The sequence below is a fragment of the Zonotrichia albicollis genome, chromosome 37, assembly GCF_047830755.1.
Source record: "Zonotrichia albicollis isolate bZonAlb1 chromosome 37, bZonAlb1.hap1, whole genome shotgun sequence".
Classification (NCBI taxonomy): Eukaryota; Metazoa; Chordata; class Aves; order Passeriformes; family Passerellidae; genus Zonotrichia; species Zonotrichia albicollis.
The window spans coordinates 1300603-1319997 of record NC_133855.1 but is presented as its reverse complement, the minus strand read 5'-3'; the positions used below and the strand labels follow the sequence as shown (position 1 = coordinate 1319997).

The following is a 19395-nucleotide window of genomic DNA, read 5'->3' as shown; positions in this document are numbered from 1 at the left end:
TGAAGGGGATGGACATTTAGTGGACTGTGGGGATCCATCTGCTCTCAGCAATGTCAGGATGCTTTTTAAAGGAAGCATGGGAGGATGATCATCCTCTGTCAGGGAAAGGTGAAAGCCGAGACAATCCTGGAACAGGACAGGGTGACAGACCTCCTTCCCTTCCTCTCCACTCACCACCTTGCCTCAGAGAACTCACTGTTCTCCCTGAAGGCAGCAGAAATGCAGAGAATTTCTGACATCCAAAAATAATCAGCAGGGGAGATGAAAAAAAGCTGTAAATAACACTAGTACATTTAAACAGACTTTACCATTCCTGTTCTCTGGCAGTGGGAGGGCAGATGCTGACAGGGCTTTCTGTTTTAACAGAGATTCAAAGTGGAACATGAGGACAGGTCCCTGTCCCTCTCCCATGTCTGCGCAGCAAGGCTGAACTATAAAAACCTCTCTGTGTAGCTGCCCTGAACCTGAAGTCCCACTCAGGCAGCACCAGCCAGGGCTCCACACTTGGAGCTGAAGGAAAATCTGCTGGAAATTGAAAAGGGTGTCAGAGTGTTACAGGAGAAGTGTCTGTGGGAAAAGGCATTGAATTTGCTGGAAGAAGTTTCTACTAACCGGTCACTGACTTTTCTCCATGAACAGGTCCCAATGGCCAGAGACAGCAAATGTCCAATAGCAGCTCCATCAGGCACTTCCTCCTGCTGGCATTGGCAGACACGCGACAGCTGCAGCTCCTGCACTTCTGCCTCTTGCTGGGCATCTCCCTGGCTGCCCTCCTGGGCAACGGCCTCATCATCAGCGCCGTAGCCTGCGGCCACCACCTGCACACGCCCATGTTCTTCTTCCTGCTCAACCTGGCCCTCAGCGACCTGGGCTCCATCTGCACCACTGTCCCCAAAGCCATGCACAATTCCCTCTGGGAAACCAGGAACATCTCCTACAAAGGATGTGCTGCACAGCTCTTTTTCTTTCTGTTCTTCATCTCAGCAGAGTTTTCCCTCCTGACCGTCATGTGCTATGACCGCTACGTGTCCATCTGCAAACCCCTGCACTACGGGACCCTCCTGGGCAGAAGAGCCTGTGCCCACATGGCAGCAGCTGCCTGGGCCAGTGCCTTTCTCTATTCACTGCTGCACACAGCCAATACATTTTCCCTACCCCTGTGTCATGGCAATGCCCTGGGCCAGTTCTTCTGTGAAATCCCACAGATCCTCAAGCTCTCCTGCTCCAAATCTTATCTCAGGGAACTTGGACTCATTGTGGTTGGTGCTTCTTTAGGTTTTGGTTGTTTTGTGTTCATTGTTTTCTCCTATGTGCAGATCTTCAGGGCTGTGCTGAGGATCCCCTCTGAGCAGGGACGGCACAAAGCCTTTTCCACCTGCCTCCCTCACCTGGCCGTGGTCTCCCTGTTCCTCAGCACTATCATGTTTGCTCACCTGAAGCCCCCCTCCATCTCCTCCCCATCCCTGGATCTAGCACTGTCAGTTCTGTACTCGGTGGTGCCTCCAGCCCTAAACCCCCTCATCTACAGCCTGAGGAACCAGGAGCTCAAGGCTGGAGTGGAGAGACTGATGACTGGATGGTTTCACAAGCATTAAGCTCCTGGCAAGTTTCTGCCAATCACTTGTTATAAAAGTAACCTTCAATACTTCTTGTTAGTTTCATTTTGGAGTACCTTTATCTTTGTTTTATATTTTAAATATTTTCTACAAAGTGATGTCATTGTTTGTGCCAACTTGGTGTTGCCAGTGCTGCTGCCGTGGCCCTGCCCCACTGCCCTGGTGGCCCTGGTGTTGCTGCAGGGCCTGAGTGCTCTCGGGGCCGGGCACAGCCCTGGGGGTGGCAGTGCCGGGGCTGCAGCAGGGACAGGCCATGGGCACTGCTGGGGCAGCGCTGACGCCTCAGCCCAGGGCCTGGGGGCTCCAGGCTCCTTGCCCAGGCTCTCTCAAGAACACACCCAGGCCAATGCTCAGCACAGAAAAGCCCCGTGAGCAGCCCCAGGCTGGCCGTGGGCAGGCTGGGGGCAAACAGCATGGCTGGGGCTCTGCAAGGGCCCTGGGGCAGACGGGAAGGAGCAGCAGAGCAGGGGCTGATCCATCCCCAGTGCGCTGCACAGCCCAGGGCAGCGTCCCAGAGCGTCCTCATGGAGCTGCCAACAACACCCCCCCTCTGCAGCTCTGGCCTCTCCCCCAGCTCACACAGGTGCCCCATCCTTGCAGGCACAGACACGGCAGCACTGGCTCAGCAGCCCCTGTTTGCATTGCACAGAGCAGGGGGAGCACCCCCATGCTGTTGGTGTGGGGACATGAACCTGAGGGAGCACAAATGCCATCAGCCCCTGGGGCCAGCAAGGGCTGGGGGACACCAGGGAAACCACTCAGGTTTGTGGTGGCCTCTGCAGTCAGCCAGAAAGTTTGTTCCCATGAGTTGGGAGTTTCCTGTATTTCCCCTGCAGACGCTGTTGCAATTGCTCCAAGGGTGGTTGCAGAGAATCACAGAATCAGCAAGGCAGGAAAAGACCTTGGAGATCATCAAGTCCAACCTCTGCCCTGACACCGCCTTGTCTACCTGAGCCTCCTCTTCTCCTGGATAAACAACCCCAGCTCCCTCAGCAACTCCTCACAGGACCTGTTTTCCAGACCCCTCACCAGCCTTGTTGCCCTTCTCTGGACACGCTCCAGCCCCTCCATGGCCTTCCTAAATTGGGGGCTCAGAACTGGACACAGCTCTCGAGGTGTGGCCTCACCAGTGCTGAGTGCAGGGGAAGAATCACTGCCCTGCTCCTGCTGGCCACACCATTCCTGATCCAGGCCAGGAGCCATTGGCCTTCTTGCCCACCTGGGCACACTGCTGGCTCATGTCCAGCCTGCTGTCCATCAGTGTCCCCAGGTCCCTTTCTGCCTGGCTGCTGTCCAGCCACTCTGTCCCCAGCCTGTAGCACTGCAGGGGTTGTTGTGGCCAAAGTGCAGGACCCGGCACTTGGTCTTGTTCAGCCTCGCTTTGTTGGATTTGGGCCTTGGATCCAGCCTGTCCAGGTCCCTCTGCAGAGCCCTCCTACCCTCCAGCACATCCACACTCACACCCTCATTGGTGTCATCTGTAAATTTGCTGATGCTGGACTCAGTTCCCTCATGCAGATCATCAATGCAGATATTGAAATCCACGCTGGCTGGCTCTGATCCCTCGGCCATCCTGTGCGTGCCCTGGGATGGCACTCAAGGTGATCTGTTCCATAACCTTGCCGGGCACCCAGGTCAGGCTGACAGGCCTGGAGTTGCCCAGCTCCTCCTTCCATCCCTTCTTGGGGGTGGGCTCACATTGGCACCTCCAGTCCTCTGGGACCTCCCTGCTGAGCCAGCACTGATGGTCAATGATGGAGAGCAGCTTGGGGAGAGTTGTTGGGGCACCAGGGTAGCTATAGATCCAATGGTGTCAGGAACCCACGTCTTAAGAGAGGAACCCACTTGCCGCGGCAAAAGTCCAAATATGGACCACACTGGACAAATTTAGACCAGCCTTTTTTTATTATTAATACATCAGCCTCAGAACATTGTTAGATGTTAACAGCATGCTGGCCTAATGGGAAATGCCCTCGAAGGTGGGGTAAAACAGAATGACATAAAACCATCTCAGTTTAGATTTCAACCAATCACACCAAAACAAGACATATTGACAAGCTTTCCATCCAATCCTTATAAAACATACGTAATAGTAGTTAGAACAAAGACTGGTTCATAAAAGACAAAGAACAGAGCTCTATTCACAGTAACCTTCTAAAGATATACATTAAATAAACTTGTTGCCATCCTAAAGCCACATCTTCAATGTCCTATTGTTATTTGTCACGTCTTGGGACACTTTTCCGCTGTAACAGAACTTCGGGCCACATCCTGAGGCCTAAATACTCTTTTTTAACCATTTCCTAAAAACCCTCTAACTTTATGGATTCCCACATTTCCCCCTCTCTGTTTGACCCAGAATCTTTCATTTTCTTGTCGCTTACTACTTGCGTTTCATAGCTCTACTGTAAAATTTCTGCTTATTATCTATTGGAGACCTATCTGCACTAAAGCACTGCTACATTACGGCACAGCAACTTAATGCTGTGATGACCCCATCCTTGAAAGAGATATGAATCATGTTTGGTAACAGTTACAAGTCATTGTTCAAAAAACTCTGGTCGATTCCAAGGCCCTAATTCAAAACCTTCGTTCATGTCTATACCTTCATCTACTGCTTTCGTGAGATTCCGAACACTCTCTGTGCTTCTACTTCCTAAATCTCCTGCTTGTATGACAAAAACTTCTCGGACTGTTCTGTTCATCATTCGCCGAACACAACAAAGTACACAAGGTACCACTATACATATCAGTATTAGAACACCTAGTACATAAAGACCTATCTTGCAAAGTTGCCTTAGCCAAGGTGCAAAACTCCATTTTTGAAACAAATCATCCATCCAGGAACTTCCATCTTCTTTGATTTGGGCTGTCAGATCCTTCAATTTTTGAATGCTTTTGTGAATGGATTCAGAATGGTCAGACAAATTCATACAACACAATCCTTCGAATTCCTCACAACCATGTCCTTGTGCCAGTAAAAGAAAATCAACAGCTGCTCTGTTTTGAAGATTAGCATGTCTAATACTATCAACATCGGTCAACATATCACTGATTGCAGAGGATGTGGCATTAGCTTGTTTGCTCAGCCAACATCCAACTCTATCTAATTGTCTCAATGCCACTGCTGAGGCCAATTGGGGTAAAAATATACCTGCTGAAACCCTTCTGGCGGCATTCCAAGGCATAAAATCACTCTGACAGTTCTCATCATAATGAGGAGCAGCTCTCGTTTTCCTTTGTTTCTTTTTCATCACTGCTTTGGCAGTGGGGGCAATTATGGTGAGCATACCAATGCTACAAGGACCACCTTCAAGGTGAGCTGGAATACCTTGCCAAGCCCTGTCTCCGCAAATGAACCAATACCCTTTCGGCAATTGCCGTGGATATTGATCCGTCTCCTGAAACACATTCCAACTATTTGAAATATTACACCAAAACCTCAAATTTTTATATGCAAAATAATGAGGAGTAACACTAAACTTTGAGGGATCACCTTTTCACCAGGCACGAGTCATAAAAGTAAAAGAAAAATCCATGGTCAAAGAACCAAGGATTTCCAATTCTTGAGGTTCAGATGTTGCCCTGAGAAGTTTTTTGGACCAAATGTTCCAATTGAAAAAGGGATTGTTTCCATTGTCAATTCCACCTGGCCTACCATTGGATTGTTTTTTGACCAAAGGCAACTCTTTCACTGGCACACCAACCAAACAGGTTGAAAAAGGCTTTTCTGGTTCTGAATTAGACAGACATATAGTATCTGATCCGGCAGCCTTGGCTAAGGTCACCCAAACATTCGTTTTCGGTTGATCCACAGGCAAATCTGCACAACAAAAAACAATTAAAATCAAGCAAAACAAATATACCATTTGAACTTGCTCCATCTCTTTCATGAACTAAGTCTTGGCAGAATTCTTTCTACACAAAATCTCTAACTTAAACCTTTGCCAAAAATTAAGACTGTTAAACAAACATTCAGCATTCAATTAGCATACTCATAAATAACATTGACACAAAATCAGAGTTCATGGGTTCCACCGATGCACAAAGAACGTCAGGCACAAGAGGCGTCAGGCGAGACCCGGGATCCTTCAATTCGGTTCACGTCTGCGTACTTGTTTCCTTGGTTCTGGGCTCGACTGCAGGTTCTGAAGTGCGATATGGTTTGACGTTTTTGGCAGGAACCCACTTAATTCCAGCACCTGTGGAGACAGAAGCATACCCTTTCCCCAAATTATTAATCAAAATCCCCAATAATTAATCAAAGCCTTGTTCAGTTGCATCTGTGGGGTGACCTCCGTTCCCCCTCTCTGTTGATCTAATATGCGTTTTAGGGTTTGATGTGTTCTTTCAATGATTGCTTGGCTTGTGGGAGAGTGGGGAATACCAAAAATGTGCTGAACACCCCATTCATTTAAAAATGAGGCCAATTTTTGAGATATGTATGCAGGACCGTTGACAGTCTTCACTTCTTGGGGTACACCCAATGAAGCAAAAGCTTGCAGGAAATGATGACAGGCATGGCTGCCGGCTTCACCTGTGTGAAGGGAAGCAAAAACTGCACCAGAGAACATGTCCACGGAAACATGAATGCCCTAATGTGAGAAACAAAACACGGATTAGTTCTATATTGCAAAGTTGTAAAAAGACAGGAAAGCCAACGATGTAAAGTCTCATCGCTAACATCCTTTAAAATTGAACATTAGCATTAGCAACATAAGCAAAATCTGTGACCAAATTAAGAGGTTGAGGGAAAAGCTGAAAACTCAAACCACAGTCAGAGTCCAGTGTCCAGAGTCCAGTGATGAGGCTGTCTTCTTTGAAGAGTTGATGATCTTCTTTGAAGAGTTGATGTCTCAGCTTGGGTCTTTGTTGCATCCTTGGAATTTGGTTGTAGAAATGTCAAGTCCAGCTTTTTGGATTTCAGTCCCAACACCAGTACAGGTTTGCTGCATCTCTGTCTGCGTTGAAGCTGTGATGAGCAGATCATGCAGTGTAGAATCTTGAATCCTGGAAAATTCTGTGAACTGAGGACAAAACTTGTACAACAAGACATTAGCAGATCATATATATCATAACAATCACATTTTATGACAGGTAAAAAGTCACTTTGATTAGAATCTTTACTCATGACAATCCTTTTGTGACATGACCAGCCCAGTGGGAATATTCACCCATTGCCAGTGGGTACCACAATTTGTGTCTGAGTGTGGTGGAACGCGCTGTTTTTGAAGTTTAACGACAGTGGGTTCCCATTAATGTCAAATAGTGAGTGACAGTATTTAGCAAGATGACTTCCTTTTCGGCATCGAGGGCAAATAGAAATTTGATTTGCTGTCCCACGACAATCTTTTTTGAGGTGGCCTAGTTTACCACAAGCAAAACAGGCAGGCTTTCTATTAGGATCTACTTGTACAGCATTAACAGAGTTTTCCTAACATTTTTCTTGTTTTTCTAAAAGCTTTTCAATTTTATCCATTCGTTGTGTCAAATTGTGTTCCAGGGTTTTTTCCAAAGCATTGACCTGTGAATTTGCAGCATTTTGTGAAAGTCTACTGCAAGCTGTTAGCATCTGTGTAACTGTTGGAGGTTGATCAGGCAAAGCTAAAATAATTTTTCTACATTCATCATTAGCATTTACATAAGCAAGATTTTGAATGATATAAGAGCGGGCTTGTTCATCTGGACATTGCCTTTCAACAGCTTGAGTTAATCTGTCCAAAAAAGAACCATAAGATTCAGTTTCACCTTGTTTGATCAGTGGATAAGAGCTCAGATGTGAACCCACAGGTTCAAGTGAAAGCAAGGCCTTTCTAGCAGCATCTTTAATGTCTGCTAAAACAGGCCGAGGCAGTTCAGCTGCTTGATTTTCAGGCCTATTGTAAGGTGAATCACCAGCCAAATGAGCAACATCTAAATCGGCATAATCAGTATCTGCATATCCTTCAACCATCTTGTTAAGTAACTTTTTCCATTGGAACTCCCATAGTAGGTACTGTGAATTGGTTAAGATTAAAGTTGCCACATTCCTGCAATCAGCAGGAACTAAATCATAAGAGTTAAAAATATTTTTCAACACACTATTAAAATAGGGAGAAGAAAATCCACTTTCTTTCAAAGCCTGTCTTAATTCCTTTATATCATGGTGATTGAGTCTTTCATATTTTGGATGTCTATCATTTCTTCCATATTTTACTGGTAAGGCAAGATATTGTTTCTTTAAATCCGAATCTCTTTCTAGTTTCTGATTAATGTATGACCAATCCGGTAATTTTAATGGATAATCAAAATTGTCACTTTGATCAATGACAGTATGAACATTCCCTTTGCTTCTAATCAATACATTTTCTGATCCTGAATCATTAAATCCAAACCTTCCAGTCACTCTGGCCCTGACAGGAGGAACACTGTGCTCTTGTCCGGGAATTCTGCCAATCCCGGGAGCTCGGCCAATTCCGGGAGCTTGGCCAGCTCCAGGAGGCCGGCCAACCTGATCATGAGAACACACCTCTAAATTTTTTTCAGAAACCTCCAAGCAACACGCCCCCCTTGGAACCCTGCCATGAAAGGCAGGGGTGGACTCCAACAAACAACACACCTCCTCCGAAGCCCAGCCCAAAGGGGCCGAGACAGAGGCGTATTCCCCTGTTCTGGGAACATTGCCACATTTTAACCTTGAATTTGCTACTTTTCCACAAGTTTCACATTGTCTCCCTGCCAAGAAAAACTCAGCTGAAGAATCCACAAATCCAGGTTTTAAACTTACATGGTTTTGTTTTAAAATACAAGAATTAGGATCACAGCAATGAGGAAAAAACTCAACCCATGTTTTTTCAGGTTTTTGAGAGTTATCCATCCTTTCAAAGGACTCCATCCTTTTAATTAAAGCCAATTTTTCTTTCTCTGTACCTATGGATTGACGATTACCATAAAAACCAGGTTTTTGCTTAACTGAAAAAGAATTCCCAGAACGCCCAGAAACAAAATTTCCCGAGTGGAAGAAACAACCTCAGTTTCCACTTCAGGCATATCACAATCTAAACCAGCTTTCAGTGTCCCCACACAACCAATCTTAGGAAATACATTCACTTTCTCCTTTACATTTTCAATACATTTTGTCCCTTCCCCCTTACAAGAGTCACATATTTTTACATTAACAGAACAACGCGACGAAGAGTCCGAAAAAGTCTCATTCTTTCCCAGAGAGAGAGAAGGAAGATTTTTCTCAGTGGAGTTCAAATCAGCATTTGAAACAACATTTGTTACATTCTCCGGAACACACACAGTCTCAGGTTTACTGGAATTTAAAGAGACAGAGCCAGAAGCTTGGTTTTCTGAATCCGAGTTCACCTTATTATTGTCAGTTTGTTTAAAACATTCCATCAGGGCTCGAGCAATGGGCATCAATTCTTTTAGACTTTCATCTTCTTTAAGAGTGACTAGATTATAAATCCTCCAGTTTATCTGATCCCAAAAATGAAAGTAATGGCAGACTGTAAATTTAAACCTTGCGTATTTGTTTTAACCCATATAAGTAAGTTTTTAAGTTCAATTTTTGAAACTTCAGAGTGCCCTTTTTCTTGTAACAATGTCTCTAATTGATAAAAAACATCCCATTCAACTTTTGATAAGTTCGTTCCCATTTTTGTTTTCTTTTACCACAAAAAACCGTTACCCAAGCGCTCTCCCGAGAAAAGTTACTTACAAATTTCTTGGCTTCGGCGGGAGAGATGATACAGTCCTCCTGATTAACACTTGGGTCTCCAGCGGCCGGGAAATCCAGGATTTTTTCTTCTAATCTACGTCCTCGAACGGGGTTTCCTCACACGGAATGTCCTCACACGGGGCACCAGTTGTCGGGGCACCAGGGTAGCTATAGATCCAATGGTTTCAGGAACCCACGTCTTAAGAGAGGAACCCACTTGCCGCAGCAAAAAGTCCAAATATGGACCACACTGGACAAATTCAGACCAGCCTTTTTTTATTATTAATACATCAGCCTCAGAACATTGTTAGATGTTAACAGCATGCTGGCCTAATGGGAAATGCCCTCGAAGGCGGGGTAAAACGGAATGACATAAAATCATCTCAGTTTAGATTTCAACCAATCACACCAAAACAAGACATATTGACAAGCTTTCCATCCAATCCTTATAAAACATACGTAATAGTAGTTAGAACAAAGACTGGTTCATAAAAGACAAAGAACAGAGCTCTATTCACAGTAACCTTCTAAAGATATACATTAAATAAACTTGTTGCCATCCTAAAGCCACATCTTCAATGTCCTATTTTTATTTGTCACGTCTACTGCTTGGGAAACTTTTCCGCTGTAACAGAACTTCGGGCCACATCCTGAGGCCTAAATACTCTTTTTTAACCATTTCCTAAAAACCCTCTAACTTTATGGATTCCCACAGGGGAGCTCATCCACCAGCTCCCTCATCCCCCTGGGATGGATCCCATCTGCTCCCAGAGACACCTGTGACCATCTGAGTGGCTCAGCAGGTCCCCAGCTGCTTCCTCCGGGATTACAGGGGGCTGTTCTGCTCCCTGTGCTGAACTACCAGCTCAGGAGAACACTTGTCCTGAGGACAACTTCACTTATTTTTGAAAACTGTGTCAAAGAATGAGTTAAGTACCTCAGCCTTTCCCTCATATTTGGAAACCCCATCTGTCCTAATAATGAATGGAGATTGTACCTTCCTTCACAGAAGTGGCCTGGTTAAGCCTCAAACTTTCACCTCTGTAATTTTCTTTCTGCATGACCTAACAACATCCTTAAACATTTCCTGAGTTACCTGCCTCTCTGTCCAAAGGTGATGCACTTCCTCTGTGTCCCCGAAGTTCTTGGAAAAGGCCCATCACATTCAGAACGTCACCTATTGGCTAAAGTACGCCTCAGAGGAGGAAAATACAAGAGTCTATAAATTAAAAGAGGGAAAGCAAGCTAGGAAAGTAAAAGAAGAAGAGGCTGGGAAGGCTGAAAAAAACTGGGACCTCCTTAACCACTTCCTTCCTCCTACCCTTGCAGTACCTCAAATCCATCCTCCAGTTCCTCTTGCTGTGGACCCAATTCCTCCTCCTCTCCCAGCTGTCATTCCTTTACCACCTCCTAACCCAGTTATACCTCCATCACCTTCCCCTCCACCCTCTCCTTATTCTCTTTACCATTCACTACTGTCCCCTTACCTCTGCCATCTCATGCACCCCTTATTCACCAGCAAGTTCCTGCTCTGCCTCCCCACCACAAATGAGAAGCCAAACAACATCTCAGAATCTCATGCCCAAGAGTGAAGTTACCCAGTCAGCCTCCACAGCTGATGTTGTAACACCCGGTCCAAGGAGCCTAAAGTGGAAAAATTGTTCCCCCTCAGAGAAGTTCCCATGTGCAGGGTGGCCAGTGGGATTGGATTTGTAAACGGTCCCTTGACTGCATCCGAAGTTAGAAACTTTTAGATAGAATTGTGAAATTTAGTGGAAGAACTAGTAGGAACAGCAAATCAAATTGATCCATTTTTAGGCCCTAATATTTATACATGGGGAGAATTGAACTCCATCTTTAACATCCTGTTTTCCCCAGAAGAGACTCAATTAATAAGAACTGAAGGAATGAAATTTTGGGAGCAAGAAAACCAGCCCAGGCCCCCAGGTGACCAAACAATGCCTTCAGTGGAACCTGACTGGGACCCTAATCAAGAAAGGGGGAGAAGGAACATGAGAGATTACAGGTCCCTGATGAGCAGAGGGATAAAAGAATCAGTCCCTAGAGGGAGTAATACCAGGTTAGTGTTTGACGGCACCCAGGAAATACACGAGACCCCAGCACCATGGCTTAACAGGCTGAAGCAAAACTTCCAGATTTACTCTGGTGTTGACCCAGACAGCCCAGAAGGCCAATCTCGGCTTCCCTGTAGTCAGGTATGATCCCCTTAATCCTTTTTTCCCAGCCTGGTGTTCCCAAGAAAGAGTCTGAATTCTTCGTCTCTGGTTTCCAAGGTTGTTTATTGTTTCTTATCTATAACATTTTCTCTTTGGCCTGCCAGAGGTCAGACAGAGGTACACTCCCTGCCCCCGGACTGGTGTCTACGTTTTATCCTATGAACTATGTGTACTTTATTTATCATTATTTTCTATTACCTATCACCTATGTTAGACAGTCTACTTCTACTCTAAACCAGTCCTAAAATGCCACCATCACCAAGAAGGTGGAGGCTAAGAAGAAGGAAGAAGAATATGACAACACCCACGTCCCTCCCTCTTGCCTCCTAGACCTCTATATAAAAATCCACAAAATACCATTTTACATCCTGTGACAGATTCATTATCATTCTAGTTAAAATTTTGTGACTTGTAATTCTTCATACAAGGGTGGTTATTTGCTCCGTGGGTTACGATCAAAATGCCAGGCGCCTTTGGCTTCCTGCCAGGACTCCCCAGCCACAGGCCATGTCAGCCAGGACATCCAGAGGGGTGTCCTGGGTTCCAACAGGCCAAGTCCTTCTCAAGGTACAATTTGTAACTAAATCCTGGCCAGATATCACATGAAAGTTAGAAAGAATAGAGGACTGGCAGGAAAAAAGTATTAATGAACTGCTGGGAGAAGCCATGAGAGTATATATAAGAGAAGAAGAAAAGACAAAAACTAAAACCTAAAATTATGGTCGCCATAGCCAGAGAAAGTGTGGGAGCCAACAAATATGGCCAGTAGAACCACTTAGAAGAGACAAAGGTTTTATTGGACCAAAAGGGGCTATGGCTCTACCCAGTGACAAATATTGTTATTACTGTGGAGAGAAAGGACACCTAAAGAGAAATTGTAAGAAACTCCAATTAGATGAAGCCATAGCCTGGGAGCAAGAAACTCTAGAGAACATCTTAAGAAGAGACGAGAAGTATGCGGAATAGGGGTGTCAAGGGTTCTATGCTCTGGGGAATTTAATGAATCATCTAGAAGAGCCCTTGGTAAATTTCGAGATTGGTCCCCAGAATGATGAATTTGAATTTTTAGTTGATACCGGAACAGACAAGTCATGTGTGACTAAAATACCAACAGGAATCACAGTCGGTGAAAAGATCTGCAAAGTACAAGGGGCCAAAGGAGAACCATTTGAGGCCCAGATTATAGAAGATGTAGAAATTAGAGCAAATTCAAGAGAGTGTCAAGCTAAGCTCATTTACATCCCCAAGTTAGGTTGTAATTTATTAGGACATGATTTACAAATCAAATTGGGAATTCGAGTAATCCTAAAAGAAGGAAAGATGGTAGTACAAATAATGGTCTTAACAAAGGAAGAAAGAGATGAAATCAACCCAAACATGTGGGTGGGTGATGGAAAAATTGGTTGTTTGAATATGCCACGAATAAAAGCAGAGCTGCAGAAAGACATCTCCCCCAGTCGGGTAAGGCAGTATCCAATTTCCCCAGAGGGAAAGAAAGGACCAGCCACAGTAATTGACCAGCTATTAAAGGAAGGATTTTAGCACCATGCATGTCTCCATATAATACTCCCATACTAGCGGTGAGAAAAGCTGATGGAAGGTATTGATTAGCACAAGATTCAAGAGAAGTTAATAAAAGAACGGTTGTGAGGCACCCGGTAGTACAAAACCCGTACACCCTTTTAAGCCAAGTACCTCAGGAGCATGCATGGTTCTCTGTCATGGATTTAAAGGATGCCTTCTGGGTGTGTCCCCTGGCTGAAGAGTGCAGGAACTGGTTTGCCTTTGAATGGGAGGACATTGAAAAGAAAGGAAAACAGCAACTAAAGTGGACAGGTCTTCCCCAGGGGTTTAGAGAATCCCCGAATCTCTTTGGCAAGCTCTAGAAGAACTCCTAGAACATTTTAAACCTGAGAATGGGTTACATATTTTACAATATGGTGATGATTTATTTGTATCAGGGGGAGAACAAGACAAAGTTAGAAGTTCTAGCATACTAGCATCTAAATTTCTTAGGGGAAAAAGGCCTAAAAGTATCACAAAAGAAACTGCAATTTGAGGAACAAGAAGCAACATATCTAGGACATATAATCACCCAAGTATAAAAGGTCAAGCCACAAGATAATTTTGGGAATTCTGTCCATCCCTGCCCCAAAGACCATAAGAGATGTTGGAAAATTACTAAGTTTGTTTGGGTATTGAAGATTATGGCTTGATCGGTATACTAAAAGTGTTAAATTTCCATATGACAAATTGATAGACTCAGAGCCTGTAACCTGGACCTGAAATGATGAGGAACAGCTTCAGAATCTGAAAACTAAATTGTCCTGTGTCTCTGTACTAAATCTACCAGACCTTAAAAAGATCTTTGACCTATTGGTAAACGGGGAAGAAGGGATAGCTTGTGGAGTCCTTACACAGGACTGGGGAGGATGCAGGAAGCCGGTCACATCTCTCTCCAAGTCACCAGATCCAGCAGCCAGAGGGTGGCCAGCCTGTGTGCAAGTGACAGAGGCAACAGCCACCCCAATAGAAGACACACAGAAACTAACCTGAAAGGGGAAGATCCGGATTCATACCCCACACAATGTGAAAGCTGTTTTAAGTCACAAGGCCCCTCAGTGGCTAATCGATGCCCAAATACAAAAGTATGAAGTAATCCTAATAAGTACCAAGGGCCTCCAATTAGTCACTTCAAAATGTTTAAATCCTAATAAGTACCAAGGGCCTCCAATTAGTCACTTCAAAATGTTTAAATCCAGCCCAGTTCCTCACGGGAGAGCTGTTAACAGACCTGGAGCATGATTGTTTAGAAATTATTGAAATGCAGACTAAAGTGAGAGAAGATTTAGAAGATGGGCCCCTCCCATATGGGAGAATTTATTTACAGATGGATCATCATGAATGGTAGCCAGTAAACAGGTCTCAGGGTATGCAACCATAGATGGGCAGAACATGCAAGTTGAGGAAATGGGAAAGCTACCCTCAAATTGGTCTGCCCAGTGCTGTGAAATCTGTGCCCTGAGAGAAGTCTAGATTTACTAGAAAAAGATAAAAGAAGAATCTATATCGACTCCTGGTGCGCATTTGGGATTGCCCATACATTCGAAAAATATGGGAAGAACAGTGGTACCTTAATTCTTAAAGCAAAAATTCAATACATGAAGAGCTAATAAAATTAGTACTAGAGTCACTAAGGAAACCAATTGAGATAGCCAAAGTTTACATAGAAGGACATCAAAATGGGGACACCCTTGAAATAAAGGGAAACCAATTAGCTGACCAAGTAGTGAAAGAAGTAGCTTTGGAACAGGAAAGTCCAGTTAAAATTCTTAAGATAGAGAGAACACCTAGTAGAGAAAGAAAAGAGGAAAGACCCATCTTTGATGAGAAAGAATTAAGAGAGTTAGAAAAGATGAGAGGACAGCAAAAAGAAAATGGAGAATGATGGACCCCTGAAGGACAGCAAATTTTAAATAAAGTTCTAGCCCGAATGGTGATGATGGAGTTACACGAGTTGACCCATTGGGGAATACAAGGATTATGTGACCACTTTCCAAGGGATCATATGTGCATGGGAGTACACACCATAGCAAAGGCAGTTACCAAGGGATGTTTAACTTGCCAACAAATTAATCAGAAAGTAATGAGAAGAGTACTGTCTGATCTGGGGAAAGAGAGTTGGCCTTGCGGCTGTTCCAAAATGTGCAGGTAGACTTTACAGAAATGTCCCCTGTCCGGGGATACAGACACTTATTAGTGATCGTGGGTCACCTCACCCATTGGGTAGAGGCGTTCCCGACCAAAACAGAGACAGCCCAAGCAGCCACAAAAGCAATCCTAGAAAACATCATCCCCCATATGGGTTGATAAATAATGTCGATTCTGATCGAGGTCTGTAGCAGATAGGGCCTGGCGTTTGGAAGATCTCGTGATGTTACGGGAAGACAGGGCCCCTGCCCCCTTAGATAAGAAAATTAACATAGGAATGTAGCCCCTGAACCGGATTCCGGTAATTTTCCACTTGCCCAGGTAACTTTCCATCCCCTACTAACCATAGATGGTAAGGACAGACCCTCACCTGACGTAGAAGCCCCCTAGACTATAAAACCCCACGGGAAGAGAGAATAAAGGCCTTTGATCCTCCACCATATTGGTGTCCGCGTGTTTCTTAGGCCCGAGTGGCCCTGGGGAAATGGGCCGCCGTGCTGTTTCCTGAAACCAGGCCGCCTGCCTTGTATCAGAAGGCAACATCTGGTGCCGAAAACCCGGGAAGCCGATCAGCGCCCAGGGAACGGGATTCGCCTGGACAGGAAGCAGCGGCTGCAGCGGCGGGTCCGACTACAGCAAGGGAGACGTCCCTGGACCAGCAAGGAACATGGAATCCTATGCAAAGGTCGTATCAGATATGCATGCACAGTTTGGGATAGAATGTAAAATTAAGTGTGAGCTCAGGAATTCTAATCTTGCTATTGCAAGGCTCCTAGAGCTCGGGACGATCGAACGTCCGGTAAATATATTATATTCGGAAGTGCGGGAGAAGCGCACTGCCGCCTTAGCAGAGGATACTAAGTCCTCAGGCAGTGGTAAAAGCCTCAAAGCGTGGGGGAAGGGAGAAGAGGCCCTACGCAAGGCATTAGAAGAACAGGAGACGTGGAAAGTCGCGCATATACGTTTATTTCTTGCAGTAAAGCGGGGGGCGGGGGCCGCGGCGCACACAGTGTCTGAGAGCGATCAGATTGCATGTGGGAATATGCCGGGGCCGGGAGCATTCCACCCCTTCCCGAGCCCGAGCCCAGACTCCCCAGGGGACCCCCCGGAGCCCCCATGGGACCCCCCGACCCTCTCGCAGAGCCCGCCGGGTCCCAGCCCCCCCGCGGAACCTTCCGAAAAATCCGCGGTTTCTCTATGCGTCCCTTCCCCGCCGGCCGCCAGCCCAGCGCGGCAGGCAGAGCGGCACGCGCAGTTCTTCTGCCAGGGACAGGCAGAGGGGGCGCTGAGTGCGGCCAGATTGTCGGACCCCGCCGGGACCGGCGGGGACTCGCCGCCGCCGTTTGTGTTTGAAGGTGGCGCCGAACCGCATGGCAAGGGCAGAAGGGAAGAGGCGGGGGGCGGAGATGCAATCAGTCTGCTTGACAACACATGCACGGGCGAGGGGGGAGAAGGAGCAGCCCCCGCGGTGGAGCGTGGGACCAATCAGAGCGTTCTATTCAAATTAGGTCCTTATAGGGCAAGGACCTCTCCCAGCAGGAGGCGGGGGGAGCGCAGGGAGAAGGAACGGCACCACCCCCGAAGGGAGGAGCGGGGTCGGACCGAGCCCGGCTGGGACTCAGAAACCGAGAGAGCAGAATTAATACAGTTTCGAGCGAAACCGAACAAAGCTTTAAACAATATCGGGAAACGGTCGCAACACAGGCTCACCGATTGGGGAAAAGTAAAAGCAACGTGTAGAAGCCAAACACTGGCAGCCTCCATGAACGCTTTCCCGGTGGGGGTTGCCGGAGCGCAGGGAAACCAATGGGGGGCATATACCCCAGTTAACCTAAGGGAAGTCAAAGCGATTTCAGAAAGAGGGGTCAATTCAGCCGTAGTACCCACTCTCGTGGACGACCTTTCTAACAATAATGATCTGCTCACTTTTGATATGACGCAAATAAGCCACATGCTTTTTGATGGGGCGGGGCGGATTGTATTTAAGCAGGGGTGGCAGGACGACCGCGTCAGCCCGGATTTCTGGGGAAGGGCAGCAATTTAGCGAGCTCTCTCCAGCCGGCACAGCTTTCCCTGATGGCATCCTCGCTCTGGGCACGCCCGAGAGGGATCTGTAGGAGCTGCGGGAAGACGCCCCGATGCAGCGGCCCAGCCACGGCGACCCCCAGGGGGGCAGGAGACCCTCGTGCCTTGTGCCCTCACAGGGAGCGGTCAATTTAACATCCCTGCCTACGGTGCGGTGGCAGAGCAGGGCAGCACCGCTGGTAACAACCTCGCACCCCCCACCGCCACAGGCCGCGCTGTTGCCACAGGACCAGTGGGAGACGCCCCAGAGCAGGACCGCTGGGTAGCCTTGGCCATGAGAATAGGGAAGGAACCCCTAAAGGTGTGGGGGACATGCCGCCTTTACGGCAGTCGGGATCCGCGCACCATGGGGTTTCAGTTCTGGGCAGACACAGGACCAGACTGCAGGATTTTTCCCCGCACCCTGGTCGCAGCACCATCGGCAAGCCGAGTGGATCCCCTGGTGTCCACAATCACAGAAACCCTTCAGGCCAACGGTTTCAAGATCGCGAGCGCAAAGATCAAGAGAGGACCCTGCGTGACCTTCCTGGGAGTGGGGATCAGAAGCTCCTACGTGACACCCCCCGAGGCGAAAGTCAGTCGAGACGTCAAAACACTACATGACGTGCAACGCCTGGTGGGATCACTGCAGTGGCTTCGCAACATCGTCCTGATTCCTCCTGAGGTCATGGACCCCTTATATGACTTCCTGAAAGGAAAGCATCCCTGGGAACCCAAGGAGCTGACACCGCAAGCAACGAGCCCCCTTGACTTCATCGAAAGCCAGATGTCCATGGGCACACTCGCCAGGTGGAACCCAACCATGCCACTGGACTTATACATTCACTTTACACCGAGGGGGAGAATGGGAGCACTGGCTCAAGGACCTTCTGAAAAGGCCTGACCGATCACTCTCCTCGCGACAGGACACCGTGTCAGCCATCCACATCAACAGCCACGAGCATGGCTTGCAGTCACAGTGGACACTTATTGCGGAACAATCATAGCCACACAGCACCACAAAACAAACTCCAAGGCCACAATTCAGCACTGGCTGACAGCCATGGCTTGGCTTGGTATCCCCAAGCAGATCAAAATGGACAACGGGTCCAATTTCACCTCCAAACCTGTACAGGATTTCGCCTCAAAATGGGGCATCACATTAGTGCAAGGTATCCTGTATAACAGTGCCGGGCAGGCCATAGTAGAGAGGGCAAATCAGACCCTGAAAACCAAGTTAGAAGTATTGGCAAAGGCAGAGGGCTTTGCCAATGCCATTCTCTCGGGAGATCAAGCGCGTATGCTGGCAACCGCTTTGCTAGCACTGAATCAGTTCCCTAGGGGAGACGAAACAAACAGTCCCATTCAAAAGCACTGGGCCACCCAAACGCTAGAGGAGGGCCCACAGGTGTTAATTAGAAACGAGCTGGGCAAATGGGAACGGGGCTGGAAGCTGAGGCTCATGGGGAGAGGGTATGCAGCTGTCAAAAAGGACGGCAAAGTCAGATGGTGTCCACTTAAACTGACGAGAATTGTGAGTTTCTGTTTACAGGACATGCTCATAGGACGTCCTCATGACGCGTACATGCCCATCCCAGAGGAAAGTGACAGACCACCAAGCCGCCAGGCAGCGCCCGAGAGACCCGCACGGGTGAGACCCAAGCATCAAGGGTGTCTCTGTGTGATTTTGCTGTTGGGGCTTGTTGCCAGAGGGCAAGCCAGCCCAGACCACTACCCCCATCGGCCATTCAGGTGGGTCATGGGACACCTTAGTAGTGACAAGGTGCTCAGAGAAATCACCACACCAAACATTCCATCCTTCGTGCTCAACGTTACCGACCTGTTTCCAGGACAACCAAAGGTAGACCCCAATTCCCCACATGCCACACACATGTACCTATCCTACTGGTGCCCAGCTTCAAACCCAGGAAAAGCTACTGCAATCACCCAGGGTGGGGATATTGTGGGCACTGGAGCTGCGAAACCATAGTTACAGATGCCAGACCGTCGGGGCCTGGGTGGGATCCACAAGAGCCTGACAAATTCTTACAGTTCACCTTGG

At 47.1% G+C, this 19395-nt stretch overlaps 1 protein-coding gene across 1 annotated transcript; it reads left to right on the top strand.

Moving 5' to 3' along the window:
• The first annotated feature begins 662 nt into the window (after window positions 1-662).
• On the top strand, window positions 663-1595 carry LOC141726633 (olfactory receptor 14A16-like). The gene has a single exon (XM_074531584.1). It carries the CDS (start codon window positions 663-665, stop codon window positions 1593-1595), a length of 933 nt encoding a protein of 310 aa, XP_074387685.1.
• Window positions 1596-19395: the final 17800 nt, after the last annotated feature.

Coding starts and splice junctions, on each gene's coding strand:
- LOC141726633 (XM_074531584.1), top strand. CDS start 663: ATGTCCAATAGCAGCTCCATCAGGCACTTCCTCCTGCTGGCATTGGCA.